The sequence below is a fragment of the Hyperolius riggenbachi genome, chromosome 2, assembly GCF_040937935.1.
Source record: "Hyperolius riggenbachi isolate aHypRig1 chromosome 2, aHypRig1.pri, whole genome shotgun sequence".
NCBI lineage: Eukaryota > Metazoa > Chordata > Amphibia > Anura > Hyperoliidae > Hyperolius > Hyperolius riggenbachi.
The window spans coordinates 160607166-160633910 of NC_090647.1; the positions used below are offsets into that span (position 1 = coordinate 160607166).

The 26745-nt window shown below is 44.0% G+C and overlaps 1 protein-coding gene across 5 annotated transcripts in view; it reads right to left on the reverse strand.

Moving 5' to 3' along the window:
- Positions 1-26745, reverse strand: part of CCDC122 (coiled-coil domain containing 122) — a 108728-nt gene that overhangs the window by 15829 nt on the left and 66154 nt on the right. For 4 of the 5 annotated variants that reach the window (XM_068267769.1, XM_068267770.1, XM_068267768.1 and 1 more), the window contains 2 exons: positions 21595-21721; positions 13558-13956 (listed from right to left, as the gene is read on the reverse strand). In XM_068267769.1, coding sequence (XP_068123870.1) covers positions 13558-13956; positions 21595-21721 — 526 coding nt within the window. Of the gene's footprint in view, positions 1-13557; positions 13957-21594; positions 21722-26398; positions 26456-26745 lie in introns of those variants that run through there. The other variant, XM_068267772.1, reaches the window with a different exon arrangement.

Below are 26745 nucleotides of genomic sequence, written 5' to 3' on the forward strand. Positions count from 1 at the left end.
TCATGCATGTTGAGACACTTGGTTTTGGGCCTTGCAATAACTGATAATGCAAAGGTCCCTGCACGTGTTGTCACTTTAAATGTATCAGGATGCTCTACCTGCAGCTACGACAGGTGATCTTTGCCAAGGTGCACCTAGTGGTCATGCATGTTGAGACACTTGGTTTTGGGCATTGCAATATCTGATAATGCAAGGGCCCCTGCATGTGCTCTTGCCTTAAATGTATCAGGAGGCTCTACCTGCAGCTACAACAGGTACTCTTTGCCAAGGTGCACTTAGCGGTCATGCATGTCGAGACACTTGGTTTTGGGCCTTGCAATAACTGATAATGCAAAGGTCCCTGCACGTGTTGTTGTAATGCATTGCGGAGATGCCGCCGCGCGGTCTGGCAGCGGGGCGGCTGTCTCCGCGTTCAGACCGGCGGTTTCCGCACAGCAGCATGCGTCTGGTTTGTCTGAGCCTTCTAGTGCACACAGATGGAGAGCTACGCGCGCACGCGCTAGGAGGCAGGACCTTTGTGCCAGTAGGAGAGGGATCAGCTGATCAGGTTGATCAGCTGATCCCAGCACAGGCTTTGATTGGCTGAGTAGCGCTGGGTGGCGCTGAGGAGCGCTTCACTATATATAGATCTCGCTGGTCAGTCTCAAGTTGTCTGCTGTTGCGAATACATACGTGTAAGCAGTCAGACCATAGTCAGATCCCACAGTGTGTTAGAACCAGGTGGACCAGATTACGCTTGTGTTATACTTTAGACCAGATCCGGGGTGTTGTGACCAAGGACCTCACACCCAAGCTTAGGATTACTGTGTCATTGCTGTGTTATACGTTAAACTAGTGCCGACCTGGCCTGCCCGACCTTCCAGGCTGTCACTCACTCCCTGAGTGCTCAGTCTCTCTGTACTAGCAGTGACACAATTCCTCCAAGTGTCAGTTGCAACTAGGACTCCTGCTCCTTAGGGAGTCCGGCCTGTTAGCAGCCAGTGGCCTCTTCTCCTGGAGTCCCCTGGCTGCAGTACAGTCTACATCTATCTCCAGATATGCCTGGTTGCCAGGTCCTCTATTCCCTCTCTCCAGGGGATAGTTCCTGCACTTACCAGGGCCACCTGCCCCTCAGGTGGTTCTTGGCTAAGCTGCCTGTATCTCCCACCTCGCGGGAGATAGCCTACAGTTACACCAAAACACTTACACTTTATTAGGTGTCCAGAGGTTAGCCATACTTGTATTATTGGTGATTCTGCAGATCATCCATAATCAGGTATACATCTGTATTCTTGATGATTCTGCAGATCATCAATAATCAGATTCTCTCTATGTGCTGACACCGATCGTTACAGTTGTCAGTTTAAATGTATCAGGAGGCTCTGGACTGGAACACAATTTCGAAAATGAACGAATTTACGAGTTAAACAGGAAATTTCGATTAGTCTCCATCATGAAAACAATTGTAATTACGAAAAATGATCGTATTTACAAAATTCCACACAAACACGAAATTTCACAGAATTGCACAAAATTATGAATTTTCGATTACAGTCATAATCGTAATTTTGCAAATTACACACAATTATGCGTAATTGTAATTAGGTATTACGCTCATAAGATATTAATTTTACAATAGCTTGACATTTTGCATCAAGATTTTGCATCGTAATTCAGCATTTCGCTTCATAATTTCTACTTTGGGAAATTCAAGCTCATCACTATACTGCAGTAATTCTGGCTGGTGTCACAAAACTGTCTACTGAGCCCTAGAAAGTCCACCCAGTCTGATGTGAATCCACCTACGACTAGACTATTGTCTCTCTCCACCCTCCTCATCTGACATCTGACACCCTTTAGTATAGCTACAGAGGCAGGCGGCGGAGGAGATGTGGCCAGCATAGGACTGTAATGTCTGATTGTGCACGCATGCTCAGTGTGAAGTTAATTAAGCTGCTGGTGGTAAAATACTAAATATCTCTGCTTCCACATATCCTACACTCCCCAAATTTTCAGGGTAAGGAGGGGTCCCCCCGAACTACCTCCATGCCAAATTGCCCCGCTGGTTCAGGAGATAGATTACAGAAACCTATCTCGGGAACCAGCGGGGCTTGGGGGCTGCAATTTGGCTTGGAGGTAGTTCGGGGGATCCCCTCCCTACACTGAAAAATTTGGGGAGTGTAGGATGTGTGGAAGCGGACATATTAGTATTTTACCACTAGCAGCATAATTAAATAGGAAATGTGGCTGCACAGTCTCCTACTGCGCATGTGGGGCAGCGCAAATTAACAGGCAGCGCAACCAGACACAAAACCGGCATAACAGGGGCAGAAAGAAGTGTGGCATAGGGTGGGAGGAGACACGGTAGGGGTGGAACTGGGCTTCCAAACCTAAAACTCCAGACAAATATGACAGCTCACCAAATATCAGCAGCTCAGCTCAAATAAATCTCTGTTACACTTTCGTTATCCACTTCAAAACTGGAACTCCTGAAAATTTAGACATGTAGTTTGCACTGCAGATAATCTCTAATTATGTAGTTTATCATTATATGCTTTGTTTATATAGTGAACGTTTACCCTTAGGGTCACTGTAAGGGCCAGTTAACATGAGTGGTGTATGCTGCTGCACATCACCACCTGCGGTATAATGACCCCGGTGCTCCGGTGGGAAGGAGGAGGGAGCTGTAGATTGACATGGATGGTCATGATGGCTGTAACCTGTTGCCTAAATTGTTGGGATAGGGATGGGACACTCAAGGGTGTATGCATTAAACTGCGTCAAGCAGAAATTCATGCATAAAGTCTTATGTACAATGAGTAGAGCGCAATATATTGCATGTAGTGTATTACACTCAAGACAATCCCAAAAATTTGTGAAAAAAATAAATGTTTACTAGTAAAATGAAATCCTACCCCCAAACGATTAAAAAATATATAAAACATCAGTATGCAACCTTAAAGTACACCTGTAATGACAAAAGTGCCCCTAGGGAGTGCTTACCTTGGGAGGCGTACCTATGAATCCTCCGCCAGGAGATTTGGGCGCAGGGTAAGACCAATAAATGGCTTCCTGCTCCTGCACAATTTCAGGTGGCGTTAATTACTATTCCCCCTCCAGGTTGGCATAGATAGTGGGGGTAAGATGTATTTCGGCTTCCAGCCATTGCTGGCAGCCGAATTACATTGTTTTTGTAGTAATTTGTGCTCCATCCTTTGATGGCACCCAAATTACTCACTGAGCTGTAATTCCTATTACGGCCTGTTGAGGTGCCGGCTGCATTCAAATCTCCTGCGCTGTATTCTCAGCGTTAACAAGCCAATGACGCTCCTTGTGCAGGGGCAATAGCGGCTTTACGATGGACTCTGGCAGAAATAGCCAAGCCTGATCGTGAACTCGTGCTTGTGCAATAGAGCAGACCCTATCGGGCTCCGCAATTTCTGCCGGAGCCCAAGCGGAAAGCCGCAATTGCAGCTGCGCAAGGCGCGTCACGGGCTTGTTATGAATCTAGAGCCGGATGACCATTGCGCCTGCATGCACCACTAGCAAGCTTGACGCGGACTTTCAGGGGCTGCCAGTGCTGGATCCATAAGGCTTAGATGGATGGGGGAAGCCTCTTTAGGATCCAGAGGATCCCCCTCTTGAGGTAAGTACCCCTTAGGGGCACATTTTTTTTCATACATTTTTTTTCATTTTTTTTCATACAGGTACTTTAAGGTTAAGTTGTACCAAACTTGCCACAATGTCCACCAAGGTAAAGCTTACATTCTGTCTTTCTACTGGCAGTATTTCCTGGTACAGTATAAATATAAACTACCCCCTGCTGCACATGCGTTATTTCAAAGGCAATATCAGTGCTGTAGTGCCGATACCAAGTATATATGCCATGAGATCATTTGACCTTAGTTTAGGCTATACAGCAATTTATAGAAGTCCTGTGCTATCTCTCCTGCCTCCCAAAACCGTTGTCTAGTGGGGGATGCACACTCCATTTTATTATTATTATTATTATTATTTAGTATTTATATAGCACCGACATCTTCCGCAGCACTTCACAGGGTATATGTAGTATTGCCACTAATCGTCCCTCCTGTGCCCATTGCAGTATCTAGAGCCAATTCTAGGAGTAAGCCAATTAACTTATCTGTATGTTTTTGGGGTGTGAGAGGAAACTGGAGTGCCTGGAGGAAACTCGCGCAGACACAGGGAGAACATACAAATTCCGTGCAGATAGAATAGCTCAACGCAGCCCCGCAAAGTGTCCATTATGTCACCATGCTGCCCGCACTCCTCCACTGCCTCAAACTTCTGTTTTAATTTTCATTGCTGCAGCTCTAGTAACTACAGCTTAAGCATAATAATTATTATAATAAAACACTTGACTGTGTGATATTATGGCTTTTTTTGTTTACCATTTTTTGCATTGCGATGCAATGGGGTTGGGATTTTTGTTTGTATTTTCCACATGGAATATTTATTTTTTGTGCAAATGCATCGAAGCTGCTGTATCAGCACTGTAGCCAGTTAACCAGCATTTTTGGAAGACCTCAGCAGTAGAGATGACCCGAACTTCCTAATTTTCGGTTCGCGAACAGGTTCGCAAACTTCCGCGGAAGGTTTGGTTCGCACGAACTTTCGCGAACCGCAATAGACTTCAATGGGGAGGCAAACTTTGAAAACTAGAAAAAAATCACTTTTGCATCAGGTTGGCCTCTGTCGGACGCCTACTCTCTTCATCTCCTTGGATGCGGAGAAGGCGTTCGACAGGGTCAACTGGGCTTTTATGTCATCTGTACTGCAAAAGTTTGGATGTATGGGTCAAATACATAGATCCATTATGGCTCTATATACACAACCGTCTGCAAAAGTGGTATCATCTAACACTACCTCACTATTCTTTGAAATTCATAATGGAACACGCCAGGGATGTCCACTGTCCCCACTTATTTATGTCTTAACACTGGAACCATTGGCACAGAGCATCAGAAATAATGTAAAAATTCATGGAATTAAATTCAGAGGAGACTAAACTTGGATTATTTGCAGACGATATTTTATTGTATCTCCAGAAACCTGTGGAATCTTTACCCATCCTTAAAATTGAATTGGAGAAATTTTCAAAAGTATCCCATTATAAATTGAATGAAAATAAAACAACTGTAATGCCATGTAACATACCAACAAAATTAATAGAACAACTAAAAAAAAATCATGCTTATATACTTGGGACCTCAAATCCATTAAATATTTGGGTATACACCTAACCCCCACTATTAATAAATTATACAAGGAACATTTTGAACAGTGGATAAATAAACTCAAAACCCATTTGGAAAATCTGTCTAAATTTGGATTTTCCTGGCTGGGAAGGACAGCCGCATTTAAAATGTTAATACTACCCCAACTCTTATATTTATTTAGAAATATCCCTATAAAGATCCCTCAAATTTTTTTTACTATAACCCAAAGAATGATTAACAAATTTGTCCTCATGAACAGGTCTTCAAGGTCTTCAAACAAGATTTTAACTACCCACTCAATGAATTTGGGGTTGGGAGTACCAGATTTGGAGAAGTATTATAAATCAGCCATCCTAGAACAGTCAAGGGCTATCTGGTGCAAAGACATCAGTAAACAATGGGTAAAAATAGAATTAGATCAACTTCCAGACAATGAACCACTTCCTTATTTAGAATCTAGATTAAATTGGAAGATTCCTCTTAAAATTCCTAATCCCATAACTGCTAACTTGATCAGAGTTTGGAAGGAAATCATCCACTCTAGTATTAAACACCCTTTGGCTGTGCATACGGAAGCACCCATGCTTAACTTGTCGAAGGCCTTGAAAAACCTGTCTCTAGATAATTGGATAATTGGATTAAAAATGGAATTATCAAAGTAAAGGATCTGCTAATAGAAAATAACCTAAAAACTTTTGAAGAACTAGTTTCAGTATTTGATATCCCACAATCAGATAAACCTAAATATTATAGGATTAAACGTTTTTTATCTAAACACTCACCTCAAAACATTTCCCATTTACCCCATATTAAAAGACTTTTAGATCCACAAAACAGTAAACAAAAAGGTATAACAATATTTTATAAAACACTCCTACAATTAAAAGATGAAGGCCCAAGGTGGCAATTGAATAAATGGCAAGAACTACTACATATAGATATCGACCAGGAGGACTGGGAAAGTGCCTACAGGTCTCTTAAAAAGTCAACCAAATGTGTCCTGCACTATGAAAACTTTTTGAAGCTCTTGTGGCATTGGTATTTTACTCCAGAAAAAATCTCTAGGTTTGATAGTAATACCTCATCCCTATGCTGGAGAAATTGCAATGGAACCGGCTCACTAATACATATCTTTTGGTTCTGTCCTAAAATTACCAAACTTTGGGGACAAGTGGAAACATTCCTTAAAAAACTACCTGTGTTTTTGACCACTATAACACCTGAAATGGCACTTTTACATATTAAGACATGTGATCTCCCTCCTAGTGAAAGATTCATTTTCAATCATATTTGTGTAGCAGTTAAAATATCCATAGCAGATAATTGGAAATCCCATTATGTATCAACTCTGGAAGACATTCTGAAGAAAGTTGATTCTAATATAAAGGCAGAAAAATCATGGACGATAAAAAACAGCACTATTAATGCCTTTTGGAAAAGGGCACATCTGTGGCCTACTATTTACAGGGAGTCTAAACTCAATGAAGTCTAATTTACTCAATCTTAATTAATCGTACACCCTCACATGGACAAATAAAGGTTGTTGTTAATTACATCAGAGACATTGTTTTGATAATTGATGCTGTGTGGCCTGACCTGGACTCCTCATTTCGAATACCATTGGACCATGTTTACTTTACAGTATAAGTATTTGCAAAAATGTACACAAATATTCAATTAAGAACTCACAATAAGCACATGTTAGTTTGTTTAGTTAGTATAGTTTAGTTTAATTTGGTGTAGTGTAGTATAGATAAAATATCTCAGCCTACTTCAGTGAGAAATTTACAAACTCATATTGGAATTGGCAGTTAGTAAGACATATATGATTCATATATGAAAATATATGCAAATTGTTTCTAGCTTAATATGGTATATTACTGGAAAAAAGTACAGCGGTTCTGTTGTGGTGATAAAATTGTTATCAAAGTTGATTTGATATCATAATAGGGATTGCGTCCTCTGGAGTCTCTGTAGGGAGGACTTAGGGCCCCCATTCTCCAGAGGTTCTGCTCCCTGGATTCCCTCAAATTAGATTTTGAGTTGTGCATCCTTTGATATCTCACATGCAGAATTGCTAATTGTGGCAAATATACGCATTATTTATACCATCTTGATTAATTATTGTGTTTATTTCTAGCTAAATTTAGGAAAATTGCATCTTAAGCGTTTTCGCGTCTTTGACACGTTTTCGCGCTTTATTTTGGTGCTTACCATTTTTGCGCGTTTGTACGCGTTCATGGTCGTTAATATGCATAGACATACGCTTGTACGCGTTTTTCAAATTTTTTCAATCAGTTATGCGTACTTTCAAGTGTACTTGCGTAAAATCCACAGCTTATTGTTATACATGCGGAAATGCGTATGGGGATAATCCCTTATGCGTAAAATTCACTAGACAATCAACACGTAAGTTATAAACACAGATTGGATTTGATTTAGCTCACAAGAATAAAAATATATATATCAAAATGATTAAGCAATACATAGACTTTACCATTCTAAAAATTAAAATTTTCAGAGATTATCTAGAACAAAGTTTGACAGTATTTTAAATAAACTATATTACATCAGATATATGTAGAATTACTGTATATCTACTCTAAGGATGTATAAATATGTTTAAGGTACATCTCTACAAATAAGTTATAAAGTTTGTTCTTAAGATTAAGGTTACTTACAACATGCTATTATGTATAAAGTATTCATTTGTCAAGTGTAATAATATGTCTTTGACATATATGTTTAAAACTTTTTGAAAATTCCAATAAAAAATATTGAAAACGAAAACTGGAAAAAATTATGCTGGCCACAAACGTGATGGACAAGATGTTTCAAGGGGTCTAACACCTGTAGGGGGGCATGGCAGAGTGGGATAAATGCCAAAAGTCCCGGGGAAAAATCAAAGCAGCGTTTTAAGGGCAGAAATCACATTGAATGCTAAATTGCAGGCCTAAAGTGCTTTAAAACATCTTGCATGTGTATACATCAATCAGGGAGTGCAATTATAGTACTGCTTCACACTGACAGACCAAACTTACTGTGTAACGTACCGCAAACAGCTGTTTGTGTAGTGACGGCCGTGCTGGACTGGTGCGCACCATGGCCAGAGTGCAGACGATGGTGGTTTTCAAGCCCATATGGTAGTTAGGCATAGGTAGGTGTCCCAGTAGTTAGCTAGGCATAGGTAGGTGTTACCGTATAGGTAGGTGGGTGCCCCAGTAGTTAGCTAGGCATAGGTAGGTGTGCCCGTATAGGTAGGTGGGTGCCCCAGTAGTTAGCTAGGCATAGGTAGGTGTGCCCGTATAGGTAGGTGGGTGCCCCAGTAGTTAGCTAGGCATAGGTAGGTGTTCCCGTATAGGTAGGTGGGTGCCCCAGTAGTTAGCTAGGCATAGGTAGGTGTTCCCGTATAGGTAGGTGGGTACCCTAATAGTTAGCTAGGCATAGGTAGGTGTTCCCGTATAGGTAGGTAGGTGCCCCAGTAGTTAGCTAGGCATCGGTAGGTGTTCCCGTATAGGTAGGTGGGTGCCCCAGTAGTTAGCTAGGCATAGGTAGGTGTTCCCGTATAGGTAGGTGGGTGCCCCAGTAGTTAGCTAGGCATAGGTAGGTGTTCCCATATAGGTAGGTGGGTACCCTAATAGTTAGCTAGGCATAGGTAGGTGTTCCCGTATAGGTAGGTAGGTGCCCCAGTAGTTAGCTAGGCATCGGTAGGTGTTCCCGTATAGGTAGGTGGGTGCCCCAGTAGTTAGCTAGGCATAGGTAGGTGTTCCCATATAGGTAGGTGGGTGCCCCAGTAGTTAGCTAGGCATAGGTAGGTGTTCCCGTATAGGCAGGTGGGTGCCCCAGTAGTTAGCTAGGCATAGGTAGGTGTCCCAGTATAGATAGTTAGACAGGGCCTGGCACAGTATAGCGATTACCAAGGTCCAGCTGCAACAGATAGGGCTGTATAATGCAGTGTCAGTGGGCAACGCAACAAAAAAATAGATCACAAGAACAAGATTAGCTCTCAAAAGAGCTGTTGTGGGGTGCTATTTTAACAATAAGAATCAGCAAGGAGCAAGCTAAGAAGCCTACAAGAGTCTAACTATTCTTTCCCTATGAGAGAGTCTACAGCAGCTGTCCCTTCACTATTTACTGCAGGCACACGAGTCCAAAGTCTGTTGCTGCCTGCCTTTTATAGGGGGGGGGGGGGGGGAGTGGCTCCAGGAGAGAGTGTAGCCTGATTGGCTACAATGTGCCTGCTGACTGTGATGTAGAGGGTCAAAGTTGACCATAATGGTTCATTATGGGGGCGAACCGAACTTCCGCAAAAGTTTGCGGTTCGCCGCGAACGCGAACCACTGGAAGTTCGCCGGGAACCGTTCGCCACCGAACCGTTCAGGCCATCTCTAATCAGCAGTGGCAGCCTACATATTACTTCTACATTTTTTAGTTAACTTTCATGGAAATTCCATATATCATTTACACATCTGTCAAAGACATACCTTATGCTCTGTAACTAGTTTTTGAACTCAACACTTTGCTGTAGGTAGAGAAAGATCTGAAACGAGGAAACTCATTTCAGTTTTATTGCATAACATTTATTACATTGCTTCCTTGTCTTCGTTTGAAGTTACTCATCCTGCTAGGTCTTTGATACTCCTCCAGCAGCTTTTGGAACTACTAGCACTCCCGAGGTAGTTCTGAAGGAGTGTTGTAAAAACAGCGCAGGAGATTTGGGCATAGCCTGCGCTATCATAGACCGTAATAGGAAATACAGCGATAGCGGCGCTCAGTGAGTAAATTGGGCGCCGTCAAAAGACGGAGCACAAATTACTACAAAAACACTGTAATTTGGCCGCCAGCAATAGGTGGAAGCTGAATTACATCTTTCCCCCACTATCCATGGTGACCTGGAGGGGGAATAGAAATTAACACGCTAGGACTTCTGCGGGAGCAGGGTAAGCCATTTATCGGCTTTACCGTGCACCCCCAAATCTTCCAGCGGCTGTATAATAGGTACACAGTTCTGAAGACGCACACATCTGTACTGTGCACGTGTATGACGGCACCCATGAGTACACAGTATGGATGAGGTACTAAGTAGTTCTAAAGACTGTACGGATTTGCAGGCTGCAGGTAGTATTTTGCACTCTCCTAGTAGGCATGTATGGAGCACATGAATATATAGGGGGTATTTTAAAATGTATATGGTGATCAATTATGCACTATAAAACATATAGGATTTGTTGTACTATGTTCAGTTTTGTATAGTTGTTAATTTGCACAGTTGAACTTTTGGCTTCTTTTGCACCTTGATCATGTACACTATAGATTTTTGTGATATTCTAAGCACCATGCTTGTTATAGTTAATTCTCATAGTCTGATGATATACTGGACTCAGGATGTAGTGTTTGTGACGATGTCACGGTGCGTGATGTGGAGGGCCCAAAGGCCCACTAGTATTATGATATTGTGGCTGTTCACAGGGCCTAGACTGTGTCCTATACGTTCTACCTGGTACTTCTACGTATGAAGGCCATTGGTTGGTGTAGTTGCACAGCCACTTCTCTCCGATTTTCCCACCGTTTCCCTCCTTCTAGTCCTTCCCCTGTCAACCTCCCCTTTCCCCTCCACCCTTTCCCCCCTCTTCTTCCTCCTTGTCGTCTGTGTTTTTGCTTATGGTATGTATTAAAAGTGAAGTAAGTTTCCTAATTTCACTGTCCCTTTAAGTATTATCACAGCAATGATGTATTTTCATGCATTGTTCCATTTCTCATGTAACTGGAAGGGAAAGGCTGCCTAATTGTGCCATAACAACTGAGTAATAGTTTTTGTGTGGTTGAAAAAAATATATTAAATATCAGATGTGTGTTTGAAGAATAACCCGCTGGTTTAATTGACAAACTTTATTAGTTCTAAAAAGGATGTGTTTTCCTGCTGTGTAGTAATCAGAAGCTCCATAGAGAGCAGTAGTACTGAATTATCACTCAGCAAAGTTGGCAGTGTATGGTGACAGCAGGGACTGTTTTTTACATAGTTACCTAGTTAGTTTTGTTGAATAAAGAGATATGTCCATCAACTCCAACCAGGACAAAACAAACTACCAAATAAGTAAAAATGAGGTATTTGGTCTTTAGGTAATTAGGTTTTCTGGTCATAGATCTGTACAAAACATGACAGAACCTATTTGTTAGGGCTCTTTCGGACAAACAGCTAAACAGTGTGCTAAATGTTTAGCTGCTCAATTGCCGGAGTCAATCACCTTCCGGGTGCAAAATAATAAACCGAATGGGAGCGTTTGTAAACACAAGCAAGATGTCAGCGGTTGAAATGCAATGCAGTTACTGACCAGTAAAAAAACACTGCACGTCGTCATGTCCAGGGCCAGCTGCTCTGATGCACATGCAGTGATTGCCATTAGTGCTGGATGCTTACAGCCGATTGCAAGTGCCCTGCACCTAAACAGGAGCAGATAACAAGCAGCTAAATGCTGTGCTGTCAGCCGTTTTAGTGAAAGAAACCTATTAAGTGACTTAAAATATGTATTGTACATAAATGTATTACTGTCCTTGAAGAATTGTGAAATTATGAGGGTGACCAAGCGTCCTCTTTTGCCCGGACAGGTCCACTTTTTCCATCCTGTCCGGGGCGTCCTGGCGGGTTTTAGAAATGTTCGGGTAGTAATGACGAGCATGAAGAGCCGTTTGGGAGCTGAACAAGCCGGCTCTTTAAAGGGAGCCGAGCGGCCGAGCCAGAAGAGCCGATGCTTTCTAAAGAGCCGGAATTCCCATCACTAGACTGAGTCTCAGTCTGAGACTCAGTCTAGTGATGGGAATTCCGGCTCTTTAAGCATCGGCTCTTCTGGCTCAGCCGCTCAGCTCCCAAAGAGCCGGCTTGTACGGCTCCCAAACGGCTCTTCATTGCATGAGGCAAACAATTCCTGCTGCTCTGCTCCGCCTCCGCCCCCATCCACTGAGAGCAAATTGCGGAGCAGAGGGGCGGCGGCGAGGGGCAGAGTTACTTAGTCAGTGAAGTGAAGTCTTGCTGGGCTGCTGTGGCCTGTGGGAGCAGTAATTTATTTACATAAGCTGCGACACAGACGCAGTGCAGAGAGTGCAGACTGCAGAGGCCAGGGATCAGAGCAGAGAGCGACACAGACAAGGAGCAGCAGTGGCAGTGCAGACTGCAGACAGGCCAGGGATCAGAGCAGAGAGCGACACAGACAAGGAGCAGTGCAGCCTGCAGACAGACAGGCCAGGGATCAGAGCAGAGAGCGACACAGACAGGGAGCAGTGCAGACTGCAGACAGACAGGCCAGGGATCAGAGCAGAGAGTGACACTGACAGGGAGCAGTGCAGACTGCAGACAGACAGGCCAGGGATCAGAACAGAGAGCGACACTGACAGGGAGCAGTGCAGACTGCAGACAGACAGGCCAGGGATCAGAGCACAGAGTGGAGCAGTAAAGCATGAAAAATGCTGAAGCATAAGTGCAGCTTCACCGATGAACTGCAAAGAAAATTTCCCACATACCGTCCCGGTCCTGGCACCCTACACTTTGCCTTCCATGAACCTACAAACCCCCGCCAAACCGCACAGCAGGTGTGCTGGCTCTCCTAGCTGCCACTTCTCCCTTACTTCCCTTGCCTGTCCATGGTAGTTACTGGTGCCCCTTAGTATTAGATAGCTAGAGGTACCACCAATATTAAGTAGCTAGAGGAACCTCCCAAGTATTAGGCTGCTAGAGGTGCCCCCGAATGAAGGGAGATCTGGTCAGTGGAATGCAGAGACCTGGGTGAGTAACCTCTCATTTACGCTCTGCTCGGGACACTGCATAGCAAGGGAGGGAGGTGCTCATGGAGGGGAGTGAGCCTCCTTTCCATCATCAAACGCTTGCAGGCATGTGCCTATAGTGCCTTATGGTAAATCCGGTCCTGAGTTGGAGCAATTTTTGGGTACCTGGAGTCGGATTTGGTGATTTCATCAACTGAGGAGTCGGAATTAGAGTCAGATGATTTTGTACCAATTGCATAGACCTGAGAGGGCTGTAGGGTCGGAGTCCCGGAGTCCGAGTTGGAGCTATTTTTAGAGTCGGTGGTTTCATAAACTGAGGAGCGGATGATTTTTGTACTGACTCCACAGGCCTGCATTAGAATATGCAAGTCTCCTCAGCATTAGAGGAAGCCCTCCTAAACCCATTCTGTTTCTAAAAAGAAAAAATACACCACAAGCAAGTTTTTCATCTTGCCCACCCTCCCCGGTTGACTATTTATTGATTGTATAATCTCTGGCTTCATGTGTGATTATCACATGGAAAATTCATTAATTTTGTGGATAAACGAATAAGATTACCAACCTGTACTTGTTTTACAGCAGTGCTGCCAGGATTATGCAAATCAAGGATCATTTCCTCCTTCTGGCTCCTTAGAAGTCTAACCATGTCTCTCTTTTTAATCAGCTCAATCATGACTGGTAATTTATTTTCTGCCTCAGAAAAACGGAGGATAGCTTCCTCAATTCTTTCTCGGAATTTATTATTTCTTAATAGAATAGCCTGGAAATCTTCTTTCTGAGTTTCCAGTTCTTGCTTTAGCTTAATGTTCTCTGAATAAATTGAGTGGATTTCAGTCTCCAGGATTCCACACTGAAGCATTATTTTTTCTGTTGTGTCTTCTTCCTGGTTAATCTTTTTTTCCACTTCCTTTGTCTCCATTAGGAGGGATTTCAGGTCGGTCTCGAGTTCACAGAGTTCTGTCTGAAAAGGGTTTCAAAGCTGCCATGAGATTATAACATAATATTTACATATAGATGAAATAAAACTATAAAATTTGAACAGATGATAATTTACAACTGAAGTTACAAAGTTCACTCTCTGAGTTCATTTAGATTTTTATCTAAACCACCCTGGCGTTCTATTAACTGCGCCAGGGTGGTGGCGCAGCAGTTTTTTTTTAAATATTTTTTTTAAAATCATGTAGCTAGCCTAGCGCTAGCTACATGATGCCCCCCTCCTTGCGGCGTCCGCCCTTACCTTTCAATCGCCACCAGCGCGTACCCACGTAAGCAAATCCCGTTCTGAACGGGATTTCCTTGAGGGCTTCCCCGTCGCCATGACGACGATCACGATGACGTCATTGACGTTGTGACGGCAGACGGAGTCCCGATCCACCCCTCAGCGCTGCCTGGCACTGATTGGACAGGCTGCGCAGGGGTCTCGGCAGGGAAGGGGCCGATACGCGGCAGGTAGCGGCGCATCTGCGGCGATCGGGACCAACACGCAGCAAGCAAAGTGCTTGCTGCGTGTTTTAAAAAAAAAATTGTGAAAATCGGCCCGGGGAGCCTGAGCGGCGCCCTCCAGCGGTCATGGACGAGCTGAGCTCGTCCATACCGCCAAGGAGGTTAAAAAATTTTGTAATCAAGTAGTAAGACCCATGCAGGTCCATTGTGTCTATTAACACACAAATGCCCTGATGCAATAAAGTGCGGTTAGATTGCCATGTGCAGACAGAGCATGAAAAATGTTACTGTTATGGCCCATACTCACGGGCAACTTTTTGGCCTGTCGCCAGCACACGTGAGCATGTGCGCGACAGGCCGGCGACAGCTCATCGCCAGGTCCTTCCGCATACACACGGCGGAGGGACCTGGCAACTGATGCGGCGGAAGCTGTCGCTGTTGCGCCTCCCCCCGCCGGAAGCCCAATGTATTACTTATCTTGTTGCTGTCGCTAGTCCGCGTACTCACGCGGACTAGCGACAGTTGCAGCAGAGTTGCGGTGGCGACTGTCGCCAGGCGATTGAGCGGTTCAGTCGCCCGGCGACATCAGCGACGAGCGACAGTTCGGGGTGCACGCCGGTGCACCGCCGCATACTCACGGGCGGCCTGTCGCTGCAACATGCGCGCGCCGCGTGTTGCGCCGACATTTGTAGCCCGTGAGTATGGGCCATTAGAACTGCTGACCAATATTACCAAAATAATGTGAGCATTGCTAGTGAAACACACGCATTACCCTAGCAACACTTGAGTTACTTGGTAATGTGGGTCGTGCTAAATAAGCAACTCATGCTGCGCTGTCAACGGTAGTAATGGTAAACACGGGCACCCAAGTTACCCCTCAATACTTCCAATAGGTGTCTATGGTGGCGCCCTAACTTACGCCGCTTGTGGGGTGCCCCAAATTTCCTGCTACCCCACAGGGGCAAGGAAGACTTACCAATACAGCATACAGCAATACAGTAGAATCCCTTTATAGCAAACTCCAAGGGGCCTTGCCAAATTGTTAACTATATCAAACGTTTACTATATCAGGATCCTTCATACATTTTGTATTCATACAGGCGCATGGTTGGGACCTGGGGATTGCATTTACTATAGCAAGATGTTTACTATATTAGAGTTACTATAACAAGATTCTGCTGTACACCCCTTAATGGGATTGGACCTATTCACCACAATGGAGGGACCTTCAAAATTGTTCATTGTAAGTCAAGCAATGAAGATTATAATGACAACTCAGCGATGTAATAGGTTCACATCTCTCTGTGGTATGTTTTGTTTTTTCCTGTTTTTAAGGTGTCAAAGCTTGTGAAAAAAATTGCACAGCTTTTAGACCCTAAATCTGGAAATAATCATAAAGCCAGGGAGGTTAAGCCCAACCTGAATTCTCAGACCCTATTCGCCTCACCCCCCCCCCCCCTCTCTCTATTTGGAGGTCAATTGGTCCAATAAGGTTACTTGGGAGCTCCTCCTGCTGACTGTAAAGGGTAAACACATATTACTTGTATGAGAAATGTCAGATTTGCTTAAAACTTGTGATGGTCATGCATGGGATTTGTTTGATCTGGTTTGCAAAGCTCTGATTTCCTGCTTTATCACATGATCTTGACTAGCAAATCAGAGACTTGCAGATCTATCACCTGACCAAACTGATCACATGCTTCTCCATGAGTTCTCCTAGACATGACCATTTCTATTTGAAACAAAACAACTTTTTTATGTAAACTATATTTTCTAGTACAAAGCATAATTAATAGCTGAAATAGATGTTTAAAACACTATAGATGTTCTTCAATCTACTAAAGGGCTCGTTTCCACTATCGCGAATCCGCATGCGTCCAACCCATGCGGATTCGCACATGTAATGCAAGTTGATGGGCCTGTTTCCACTGTAGCGTTGTTGAGGTGCGTTTTATTCAAGGGTTAAAAAAAGGAAAAAAGAGCCGCAGAATTAGGCGGTGAGTGGAATGCATGCGAATCGCATGCAATGTATTTAATAGGGAAATCGCATGCGATTTCCCCATGCGGTTTTTGCCAAATTCGCATAGGTACCAATGTAAATTCACGCAGGCAGTGACATGGTTAAAATCGCATACACCCTCACCTATGCGAATTCGCATGCGAATTTGCGGCAAAAACGCATGGGGAATCGCATCCGCATGCGATTTCATCAGCGGTGGAATCCAGGCCATTCTGCACCACAATAGTGGAAACGAGACCTAAATTGAACGTTTTTCGTCCATCAAAGTAACATTTAGTGTAGAATGAAAGGTTGTAAAGAATAGTAATATTTTTGTTCACGGGGTGGGTGAGCAATCAAGTCACTTGTAAATGATAAAAATGACTGCATGCCTACTGAGAGATCACAAATCACTTCCCAGGTACTCTCTGGTGATGCATGAATAACAATGATTAAAAAGCAAGCAGCACAGATTGTTGCCTTAACTTATCCATCTGGATATTCTCTTCTCTAACAGAAAGCTTAATCTTCATCCAGAAGTACTTTCACCATATGCTTTATGGCATTAGCATTTCAACCATGGTTATTTCATTATAGCATGTTTTAAATAACCCTGTGTAGGAAAAAAATTGATAGAATATTGTGATAAGTCTGAGATGTAAGTAGATTGTGATGGCAAGCCATGTGTACCACAAGCAATTCCGATTACAGCTCTTGCTGTTCTTGGCGAAATAAAGTGATTCTGATTCTGATTCTGATATCCTAGCAAACATTGGGCTGAATGAATGTGTTCTATTGCTATGTGACTACAGTAAAGGGGCCCATACACTCAGCCGATTTTCTGGCCGACCGATCGATCCCGATCGATCGATCGCAAATCGGTTGGCCAATCGACCGATCGATGGCCGATTTCGATCGATTTCGATGGATTTCCATCGAACTGGCAGGGTGGAAAATTTAGGTCGATCTGATGAGATTGCTTATCAGTTTGCATTGGCCTTAATGGAAATCTGATGGCAAACAAATGCCATCAGATCGAATTTCAATAGATTTCAAACTGAAATCTATTGGAATTCTATCCTGGTAAAAAATGTTCTAAAAACGCATCAGATAGATCATCAGATGCATTTCTTATCTATCTGCTGCCAATCTGACGAGTGTATGGGCACCTTAAGAGCTTATGTGCATCCCGGGGCTGCAGGTCTTCACTCTTCAGGATGGCAAATGGAAATTCACAATAATCTTCTATTGACAGGGGAACTTACAAAACCCTGCACAAGGCGTGACAACAGATGTGGAGGATAATTACTTGCACGCTGAACTCAAGGCAAGCATAAAACAAGTTATGTTATTAAAAAATATATATTTTATATGCAGCTACCATAAATATCTGAATTCTGCAACAGAGGTGGTACAAGGTGCTCCAGCAGCCAAGGCTGAGACACCAAAGTGCGCCCCTCCATCCCTCCCACCCAGGGATGGATCTAGGGGGGAGCAGGCGGGTCTCTTGCCCCAGGCGCAGTTTGTTGAATTCTTAAAAAGGCAGCAAAATTTGGATGGGGAATGGCAGTTTAGGAGCCAAAACTTGACCTTGCCCCAGGCGCAACTTGGTCTAGATCCGTCCCTGCTCCCACCCCATCCGTTGCACTGATCGGAGGCACCGCAGGGCTCCCAACACCTTAATCTCTAGTTATCCGGCTTGCAGTCACTGCTATGTATCCCCTTTTCTTATTTCTCTCTGCTTCAAACACAATTGGGAATTATAGCTGAGTGAGTTGTGCGCTCCCTTCTACATTGGGCCCTAAGGCTAGAGCCTCTATCGCCTCTGCCGCAGCCCGGCCCTGTTCTGCAATCTCCTGCACAGCGACCTTCACACTGATGCTCCTTTCACACTGAACATGTTGTGTTGCGATCGCGGTAAGTCGCACCGCGGTGCACCATGTTGGTGCAATCATACTATGAAGCATACAGTACAATGAAAGCATGTCTCACTGCCACTGTAAATGCACATGCTGCCCAGTAAAGGCACCCATGTTGTGTTTTATCCTGACGGAACACAATAAATGTGATAGCCACATAAGAATATCATGGCATCGTGTTCAAAATAACTTTTCAGCAATCTGCAGTTGAAAAAGTATCAAAAAAGTATATGAAAAATTCGCAAATATCTTCAGAGATTTATCTGGAAGGGCAAGCCTCCCAGAACAAAATTTACACTAACCATACTCCTCAAAGAACAAGGAGGAATGGCGCTGCCAAATCTGCAGATGTACCATACTGCCGCTCTGCTGATTCGTATAGTAGATTGGCACCGCCATGACAAATTGAAGCAATGGGTTGGGATGGAACGGGACTTGGTTTGTCCTTTCCTGCCTAATCTCCCTTGGACAGTTAGAAGTACTGTTGTGCCCGGGGTGTCTTACCCTCTTGTGGCAGACACTGTAAAATCATTCCTCAAAGCCAACTAGCCCTCACAGATCTCACCTTGGCCTTCAGCAATGACTCCTCTCCTAGACAACCCAATGTTCCCTTTGGGTATGAACCGCCTTGCATACACACATTGGAGGGGCACTCGGCCATTAAGGGCTTATCATCTGTTCGATGGGGGCTCCTGGTTGAGTATCACTGCTCTGAAAGCCAAATTAAATCAATCTGGTCCTTATTACAATTCCAGCACTATTTACTTAGTTTAGGTAATAGACAAAGCCTAACTCGGGATCTCACGCCATTTGAGATGCTGTGCAACGAAGAAGGTTATGCCACTAAGGGAATCTCACAAATCTACGCCATGCTCATTACAAATTCTGCAATAACTAATTGGTTGAGATCCAAATGGGAGGCTTCCCTGAACCAGACTTTCACGGACACTCAGTGGCGGAAGATCCTCATTTTGACACATAAAAGCTCTACATCAGCTCGCATTCAAGAATCAGGCTACAAGCTTTTAACACAGTGGTACTATACGCCAGAAAGGTTACATTGGATATACCCAAACACTAGCCCTCTATGTGGAGATGCACAGCACACACAGGCACTCTTGTACACATATTTTGGAGTTGCCCTGCCATTGACCCATTTTGGGATTCTGTAAAGACCATCATTACACAGGTTACAGGAGTCGAGGCATCTGAAGATCCTGCTTATTACCTATTACATAACACCCCGAGAAGACTCGGAAAATACAAAAAATCTCTATCCAAACATTTGATAAATGCGGCTCGCATAATTATAGCAAGGCACTGGAAGTCAACCCAGGCCCCCGCGATCTCAGAATGGCTGCTTGAGATTAAATCGATTGAACGCATGGAGGACCTAACGCAGTCCATCCATTTGAAAAATGAGCAATTTCTTAAGACGTGGAGGCCCTGGTTTGAATTCTCTGAATCTGAGGAATATAAACGTTTGCTGGAGATTTAATTGCTCACATTTTTTGATACCCTGTCATTGGAGCATCCTATCACATTTGAGCATGGACAGGGGTACTCGGGAATTTAGGCTTCTTTTTCACAGTATATTCATGGTTTCTCGCTCCCACGGATCTGGCCGGCTCTCTTTTTTCTTTTTCTCTTTCTTTCTTTTCTCTGTGCTCCTTTTTATACTCTTCAATGTCTCTGTATGTTGTATTGTCTCATGATCGTCCTTTGTTTTAGATTTAATAGGAAAATTCATGTTTCTTTATGGCCAGAAACTAGTTGACTAAGCAAGTAGAGGTGTTGACGGAGTGCATGATCCTCTTGGGCCTCCGCCACACCAGCTTATATATAAGTATCCTATCTCTAGTTTCTTGGATTACTCACATGGGGGCAGCCATGTGATTCAGTAAAGCCCCTTTAATGGTTTTAGTACTCTTTATATAATCTTTAGAAAATCCTGTTGTCAATGAGTCTGTATCCAATTCAGATTGTGCTTGGTTATTGATAGGGGGTGACACTGGTTAGTCACCCCCTACAGGTATAAACTGTTTTTATATAAAGAGCGTGATGTGTAGCGCTGTTTGTCTTTTTTGTCATTGTTAAAAAATCTTTTTCAAAAATAAAAAATTCTTTAAAATCTGAAAAACAAGTAGATGAAAAAAGTATTATCAAAATTATTCAGAGTAGTTTTTTCCTTGTTGGTGACTTAAAAGGAATTGTGAAAATGCCACCCATGTAATGTGAAAATATCACCTAATAGAAAACTTAGAGAAAAAGTGAATTGGATCAGGCCCATAGTTTCTATAGGGGCCACACAGCGACAGTCCTACTGTATGACCCCAGTCATAATAATAATGTGTTTGGACTGAATAGGAAATAAACTGAATGCAGAAAACATGCATAGCATAGCTACAAATCCCATGCACATAATATCCACCCCCCAAAATGATACATATTTCATTCCAAAAGGGGCTATGTTAGGAACACAAATACCATTAAAGTGCAAAGTGGAAAACTAAAATAAAATAACACAATCTAGTCCAAGTATAGAGCTGAGGCTGCCCTTCCTGTTGGTTTTTATAAGCCAGAAAAGCCTAACCCCACTTTGCCTGTCCTGCCCATTGGAGTGGAGAATGCGGCCACCAGCAGCTCCTGGGTCCTAATGATTCATTATTCAGCATTTACATACACGAAGCAGAAAAGCCTCATAAATAGTGATGGTCAATGAGTTGCAAATAATTCTAAATTGATGCTGGATTATGCAAAATGATGCAATTTTTATTGTTTTGCATATAAAAATAAAAAAGACATGCGGTTCTACATCAACACAGATGGACACAACACATGTCAGTGGAAAACATCTTCATTCTGACATTCCAACATACTAATTTAAAATATACATAATATTGAGCTGTAGTACAGCAACAGTCCCTGTAACTGCTACATGGCATACCCTATGAAAGAAAGAAAAACGTTTTTTTGCATCTTCTTCCCCACCCACCACTTATTACCAACCCATAAATTAACCTCCTATGGTGATAGTGAGGTAGTATCCCTATTATGGCGACCATATTTTCTCACACTTAGCAGTTCTTGCTCATACATGTGAGCTGGTACATAAGCAATTTAAATGTTCACATTAAGCATGACATAAATGTGCAATACAGGTTAAAAAAAAAATGTAGGATGTTGTACATTGGCTCCCTGTTCTGGTACATGCCTGTTCTGGAACACAGATGCTTACCTGCTTGAGACTGATGAGCAGTTTTCTGTTCTCTATATCAGTGGCCTGGTCTTTCTGCTGCTGTGTCAGCTGCTTCATCGCCTCAGCCAGGGAGGGTGAATTTGTCATGTCAGGATTGGAAACCACACTGAAAATGTAATTTTATTTATCAGAAGTCATTACATGTGATTGCAGCAACCAGTTAAAATATGACTGTAATGCAAATGAGAAGAATGTAAAGATGTATTTCCTCTGCCCTCTTTTTGTAATCACATATTGCCTCCATGTCACACTGAGCTTTGTCTTCAGTAGTTGGAAGTCAGTCACATACCTGGACCTGGTGATTGTCAATGAGATGATAATACTGAGTTGCTGCAAATTTTCAGAACATTTGTGGGTACATTCACACTTTCAGGGTCGCATTGTGGTACCCCGCCACTCTCTCGCTGCAGAGGCTATTACTGTCTATGAGACAGGCCACAGTACCTGCAGTGCGTTGAAATGCGACGGAAGTGGTCTGCCTGACGCAGAAGTTGTGCACACAGTACCAAGCAACGCACAACTCCATGAGAGTCAATGGCACTGCAAACAATCTTTAGAGTGCTTGAAAAACAAAGCAGATCGAGAGCCCCAATAGTGCAGTATGTCAAACCAGTTGGTCATCAGAGTAAATATATGAGAATATACTCACAAAAGTGGGTTACCTCTGGTAACCACTCAGTAGACAGGTGGGGAGATTAGACCCGACCCCACTCGGGTTAAAAATGTCGCTCTCCGTAGAAGTAGAAGAAAAGGGGGTAACACCTCTCCACCAAGGGAGGACACTCAGAATAAACAATTGTTCAAAACGGATTTGCCAGATAAGGATAAAATAGTTAAAAACCGTTTAAAAAAGGGGGAGGTAGTGTGGACTTACCTCCCACAATTAGACACACAATCAGTTATTCACTGAAAAATATCTTTATTCAAATAGACTCCAGAGTGATAGCAATGCATTTCACGGGTTACATCCCGCTTCATCAGGCAGTATGTGGAGCTTGTAAAGACCAGGTATTAATAGGCGGAGGAGACATGGTCTTGCATCTTCTGCGTCGACCAGACCACTTCTGTCACATCAGGTCGCATCATGAGTCATGTGGTCTGTCTCATAGACAGTAATGAGACAGACCACATGACTCATAGACAGTAATGGCTACTGCGGTGGGGGAGAGTACAGCAACACCTGGCTGAAAGTGTGAAAGGACCCTTAAAGGAAACCAGAGATGATATAAACTAAAAGTTTCATACATACCTGGGGCTTCCTCCAGCTGCATCCGCACGGATCGCGCCCAATGCCACCATCCTCAGTCTTCTGTATCGCCGGTACCGGGTCCCGTAACTTCGGCCATTTGCGGCCAGTCTGTGCAAGAGAAGTACGCCGCTGCAAAGATACATAGAGGGCGCACTTCTCTTGTGCAGACTGGCCGCAACTGGCTGAAGTTACGAGACCCGGTACCGGCAATACAGAAGACTGAGGATGCTGGCATTGGGAGCGATCCGTGCGGATGCAGCTGGAGGAAGCCCCAGGTATGTATAAAACTTTTAGTTTATATTATGTCTGGTTTCCTTTAAGGGATGGCAGTGTGGGAGCGATCCGTGCACATGGGGGTAGAGGAAGCCCCAGGTTTGTATAAAACGTTTAGTTAATATCATCTCTGGTACACTTTAAAGATTGTTGTGATAGCATTGCAGCGTGCATGCCCAGATTGGGCCAGTGAAATTGAATTTGAATGGCCCATGTCCAAGCTACAATTTGCATGAGATTTGTATGCAAGCTGGAATTTTTTGCATCTTATTGACAATCTCTGCTTCTCACCCCATACCTTCTGATGACTCATTATTAGGGATGGTCAATGAGATGCAAACGCTTGATGCAAAATTCAACAGAATATTTATTTCACAAGGCATCAATGCCGAAAAGTGCCGAAACGTCACACCACACATTAGTCGTGTGGTGTGACTATACAGTGATGCAGAGAGTACAATGAAAGTGAATATGCACATGTTAACCGGCTATCACCAAGCATGCTGTGCATTACTCTGAAGGGATACGCCGCAACACATGTGAAAGCCCCATAGGAATATCAATGTATTGCATTGCAATGACATTGTCCATTGCGTTGCAACAGACACAGTGTGACAGAGGCCTTAGGCTAGGTTCACATTGGGGCATTGCGTTCCCTATAATAACAGAATCTCAATGTAACGAAGGGGAAAAATCATATCATACATTATGCACACTACACGATGCATACAGTGAAGCATACAATTGATTAAAAGCAACTGTTAATGGACGCAATGTCTGATACCGCACAGCATGCCTCATGTTACAGATTCCATTGCACTCCACTGCTAAAACCAGGGCTGTGGAGTCGGAGTTGGAGTCGGAGTGGAGGAGTCGGAGTCTGGGCAATTTTGGGCACCCGGAGTCAGAGTTGGGGTCGTTGATTTCATAAACTGAGGAGTCGGAGTCGGATGATTTTTGCACAAAATGCACAGCCCTGTTAAGTATTAGACTAAGGAGTCGGAGTCGAGGAGTCGGAGTCAGAGCCATTTGGGTACTCTGAGTCGGAGTTGCAGTCGGAGTCGTGGTTTCACAAACTGGGGCGTCTGAGTCCGAGTTGGAAGATTTTTGTACCGACTCCACAGCCCTGGCTAAAACACCAATGTGAATAAACATTACAATTTAATTGCACTGAAAAAGGGGACCTTTAAAGAAAAAAAAAAGTTTGAGAAAGCACATACAGCATTTGTATACATACCACCTAAAAATGCCCAATAACTGCTCACAAGCACCTTCACTGGAGATGTATGTATGTATTACTTATTAATCACATTCCAGATGCTGTTTGCAGTGTTTACTTAGATCCCCTCAAACATGACACATTTAACATGCTCTCATCATTATCCTGTCACACTGGCATCAATGGAGATTCCCCACAAGAGCAGCTGTGGAACATCTAACTCTGAGAAAGCAAGGTGTATGTGTGTGTGATGTATGACCTGTCTGAGCAGCACCTTCAGCTCCGCCTCCAGTGAGAGCTGTGCTGTGATCACTACACTGGGCCTTCTTTCTGCAACTTTATTTATACGCTAAATGAGGACAAACAATATTTCTGATGTTGTGACAGGCAGACAGACATAGGTAGGTGTGTCCCTCCCTATAAATGACACCACTGAATGGGGCATTATTATAAATGTTCAGCTTCCCATTCTGCTTTGGAGTCAGCTTTTCACAATGCATTCTCCATGTTCTGCATAGGGTTGCCAGGTCGGCTGATGGAGAAAACCGGACAGGGGGTGGAGTTAGGGGTGGAGTTAGGGGCGGAGTCAGAAGCGCACTTTTATGTAGAGTGGGGCTAAGCAATGGGCTTTTTTTTAAAAAAAATTTATAGTATTTATATCGCACTGACATCTTCTGCAGCACATTACAGAGTACATAGCCATGTCACTAACTGTCCTCACCAGTAGTACTGGTCCAGTGCACATAAGAGACAGTTTTTCACCAGTAACTGCACATAAGAGACAGCTTTTCACCAGTAAATGCACATTATAAGAGACACCTTTTCGCCAGTAAATGCACATAATAAGAGACAGCTTTTCCCCAGTAAATGCACAAGAGACAGCTTTTCACCAGTAAATGCACATAATAAGACACAGCTTTTCACCAGTAAATGCACATAATAAGAGACAGCTTTTCACCAGTAAATGCACAAAAGAGACAGCTTTTCACCACTAAATGCACATAATGACAAACAGCCAGTGTTCCCAGTATATGTAGCCAGGGATATATGTGCCCAGTATATGTAGCCAGGGGGTATATATGTCCCAGTATATGTAGCCAGGGGGTATACGTGCCCAGAATAGGTAGCCAGGGGGTATATGTGCCCAGAATAGGTAGCCAGGAGCTATATGTGCCCAGAATAGGTAGCCAGGGGCTATATGTGCCCAGAATAGGTAGCCAGGGGCTATATGTGCCCAGAATAGGTAGCCAGGGGCTATATGTGCCCGGAATAGGTAGCCAGGGGCTATATGTGCCCGGAATAGGTAGCCAGGGGCTATATGTGCCCGGAATAGGTAGCCAGGGGCTATATGTGCCCGGAATAGGTAGCCAGGGGCTATATGTGCCCGGAATAGGTAGCCAGGGGCTATATGTGCCCAGAATAGGTAGCCAGGGGCTATATGTGCCCAGAATAGGTAGCCAGGGGCTATATGTGCCCAGAATAGGTAGCCAGGGGCTATATGTGCCCAGAATAGGTAGCCAGGGGCTATATGTGCCCAGAATAGGTAGCCAGGGGCTATATGTGCCCGGAATAGGTAGCCAGGGGCTATATGTGCCCGGAATAGGTAGCCAGGGGGTATATGTGCCCGGAATAGGTAGCCAGGGGCTATATGTGCCCGGAATAAGTAGCCAGGGGCTATATGTGCCCGGAATAGGTAGCCAGGGGCTATATGTGCCAAGAGAATAGGTAGCCAGGGGCTATATGTGCCCAGAATAGGTAGCCAGGGGCTATATGTGCCAAGAGAATAGGTAGCCAGGGGCTATATGTGCCCGGAATAGGTAGCCAGGAGCTATATGTGCCCAGAGAATAGGTAGCCAGGGGCTATTTGTGCCCAGAATAGGTAGCCAGGGGGTATATGTGCCCGGAATAGGTAGCCAGGGGCTATATGTGCCCAGAATAGGTAGCCAGGTGCCCCCCGTAGGAGGAGAACAGTGCAGAGAGAGAGCTGGGAGCAGCGGTGGAGAAGGGGGGCAATCTCCCCCCCCCCCCTTGCCTTCCCTCACCTTAGGGTGCTGTCTCTCTCCCCTGCTGTCTCCTCCATCATGTGCAGCAGGCTGGCGGGTGGCGGGCGGAACTTACCTCTGTCGCAGGCGCCGGAAGTTCGGGTCCCGCAGCCGCTGAGAGAGATTTGACTCAAAAAAGATCCGGATCAAAGATCCGAATCATTCATGAGCCGGACAACACTATTCAGACTGATACTGTTGTCCGGCTCATGAATGATTCGGATCTTTGATCCGGATCTTTTTTGAGTCAAATCTCTCTCAGCGGCTGCGGGACCCGAACTTCCGGCGCTGGAGCGACACAGAGGTAAGTTCCGCCCGCAGCCACCCGCCAGCTTGCACTTCATATT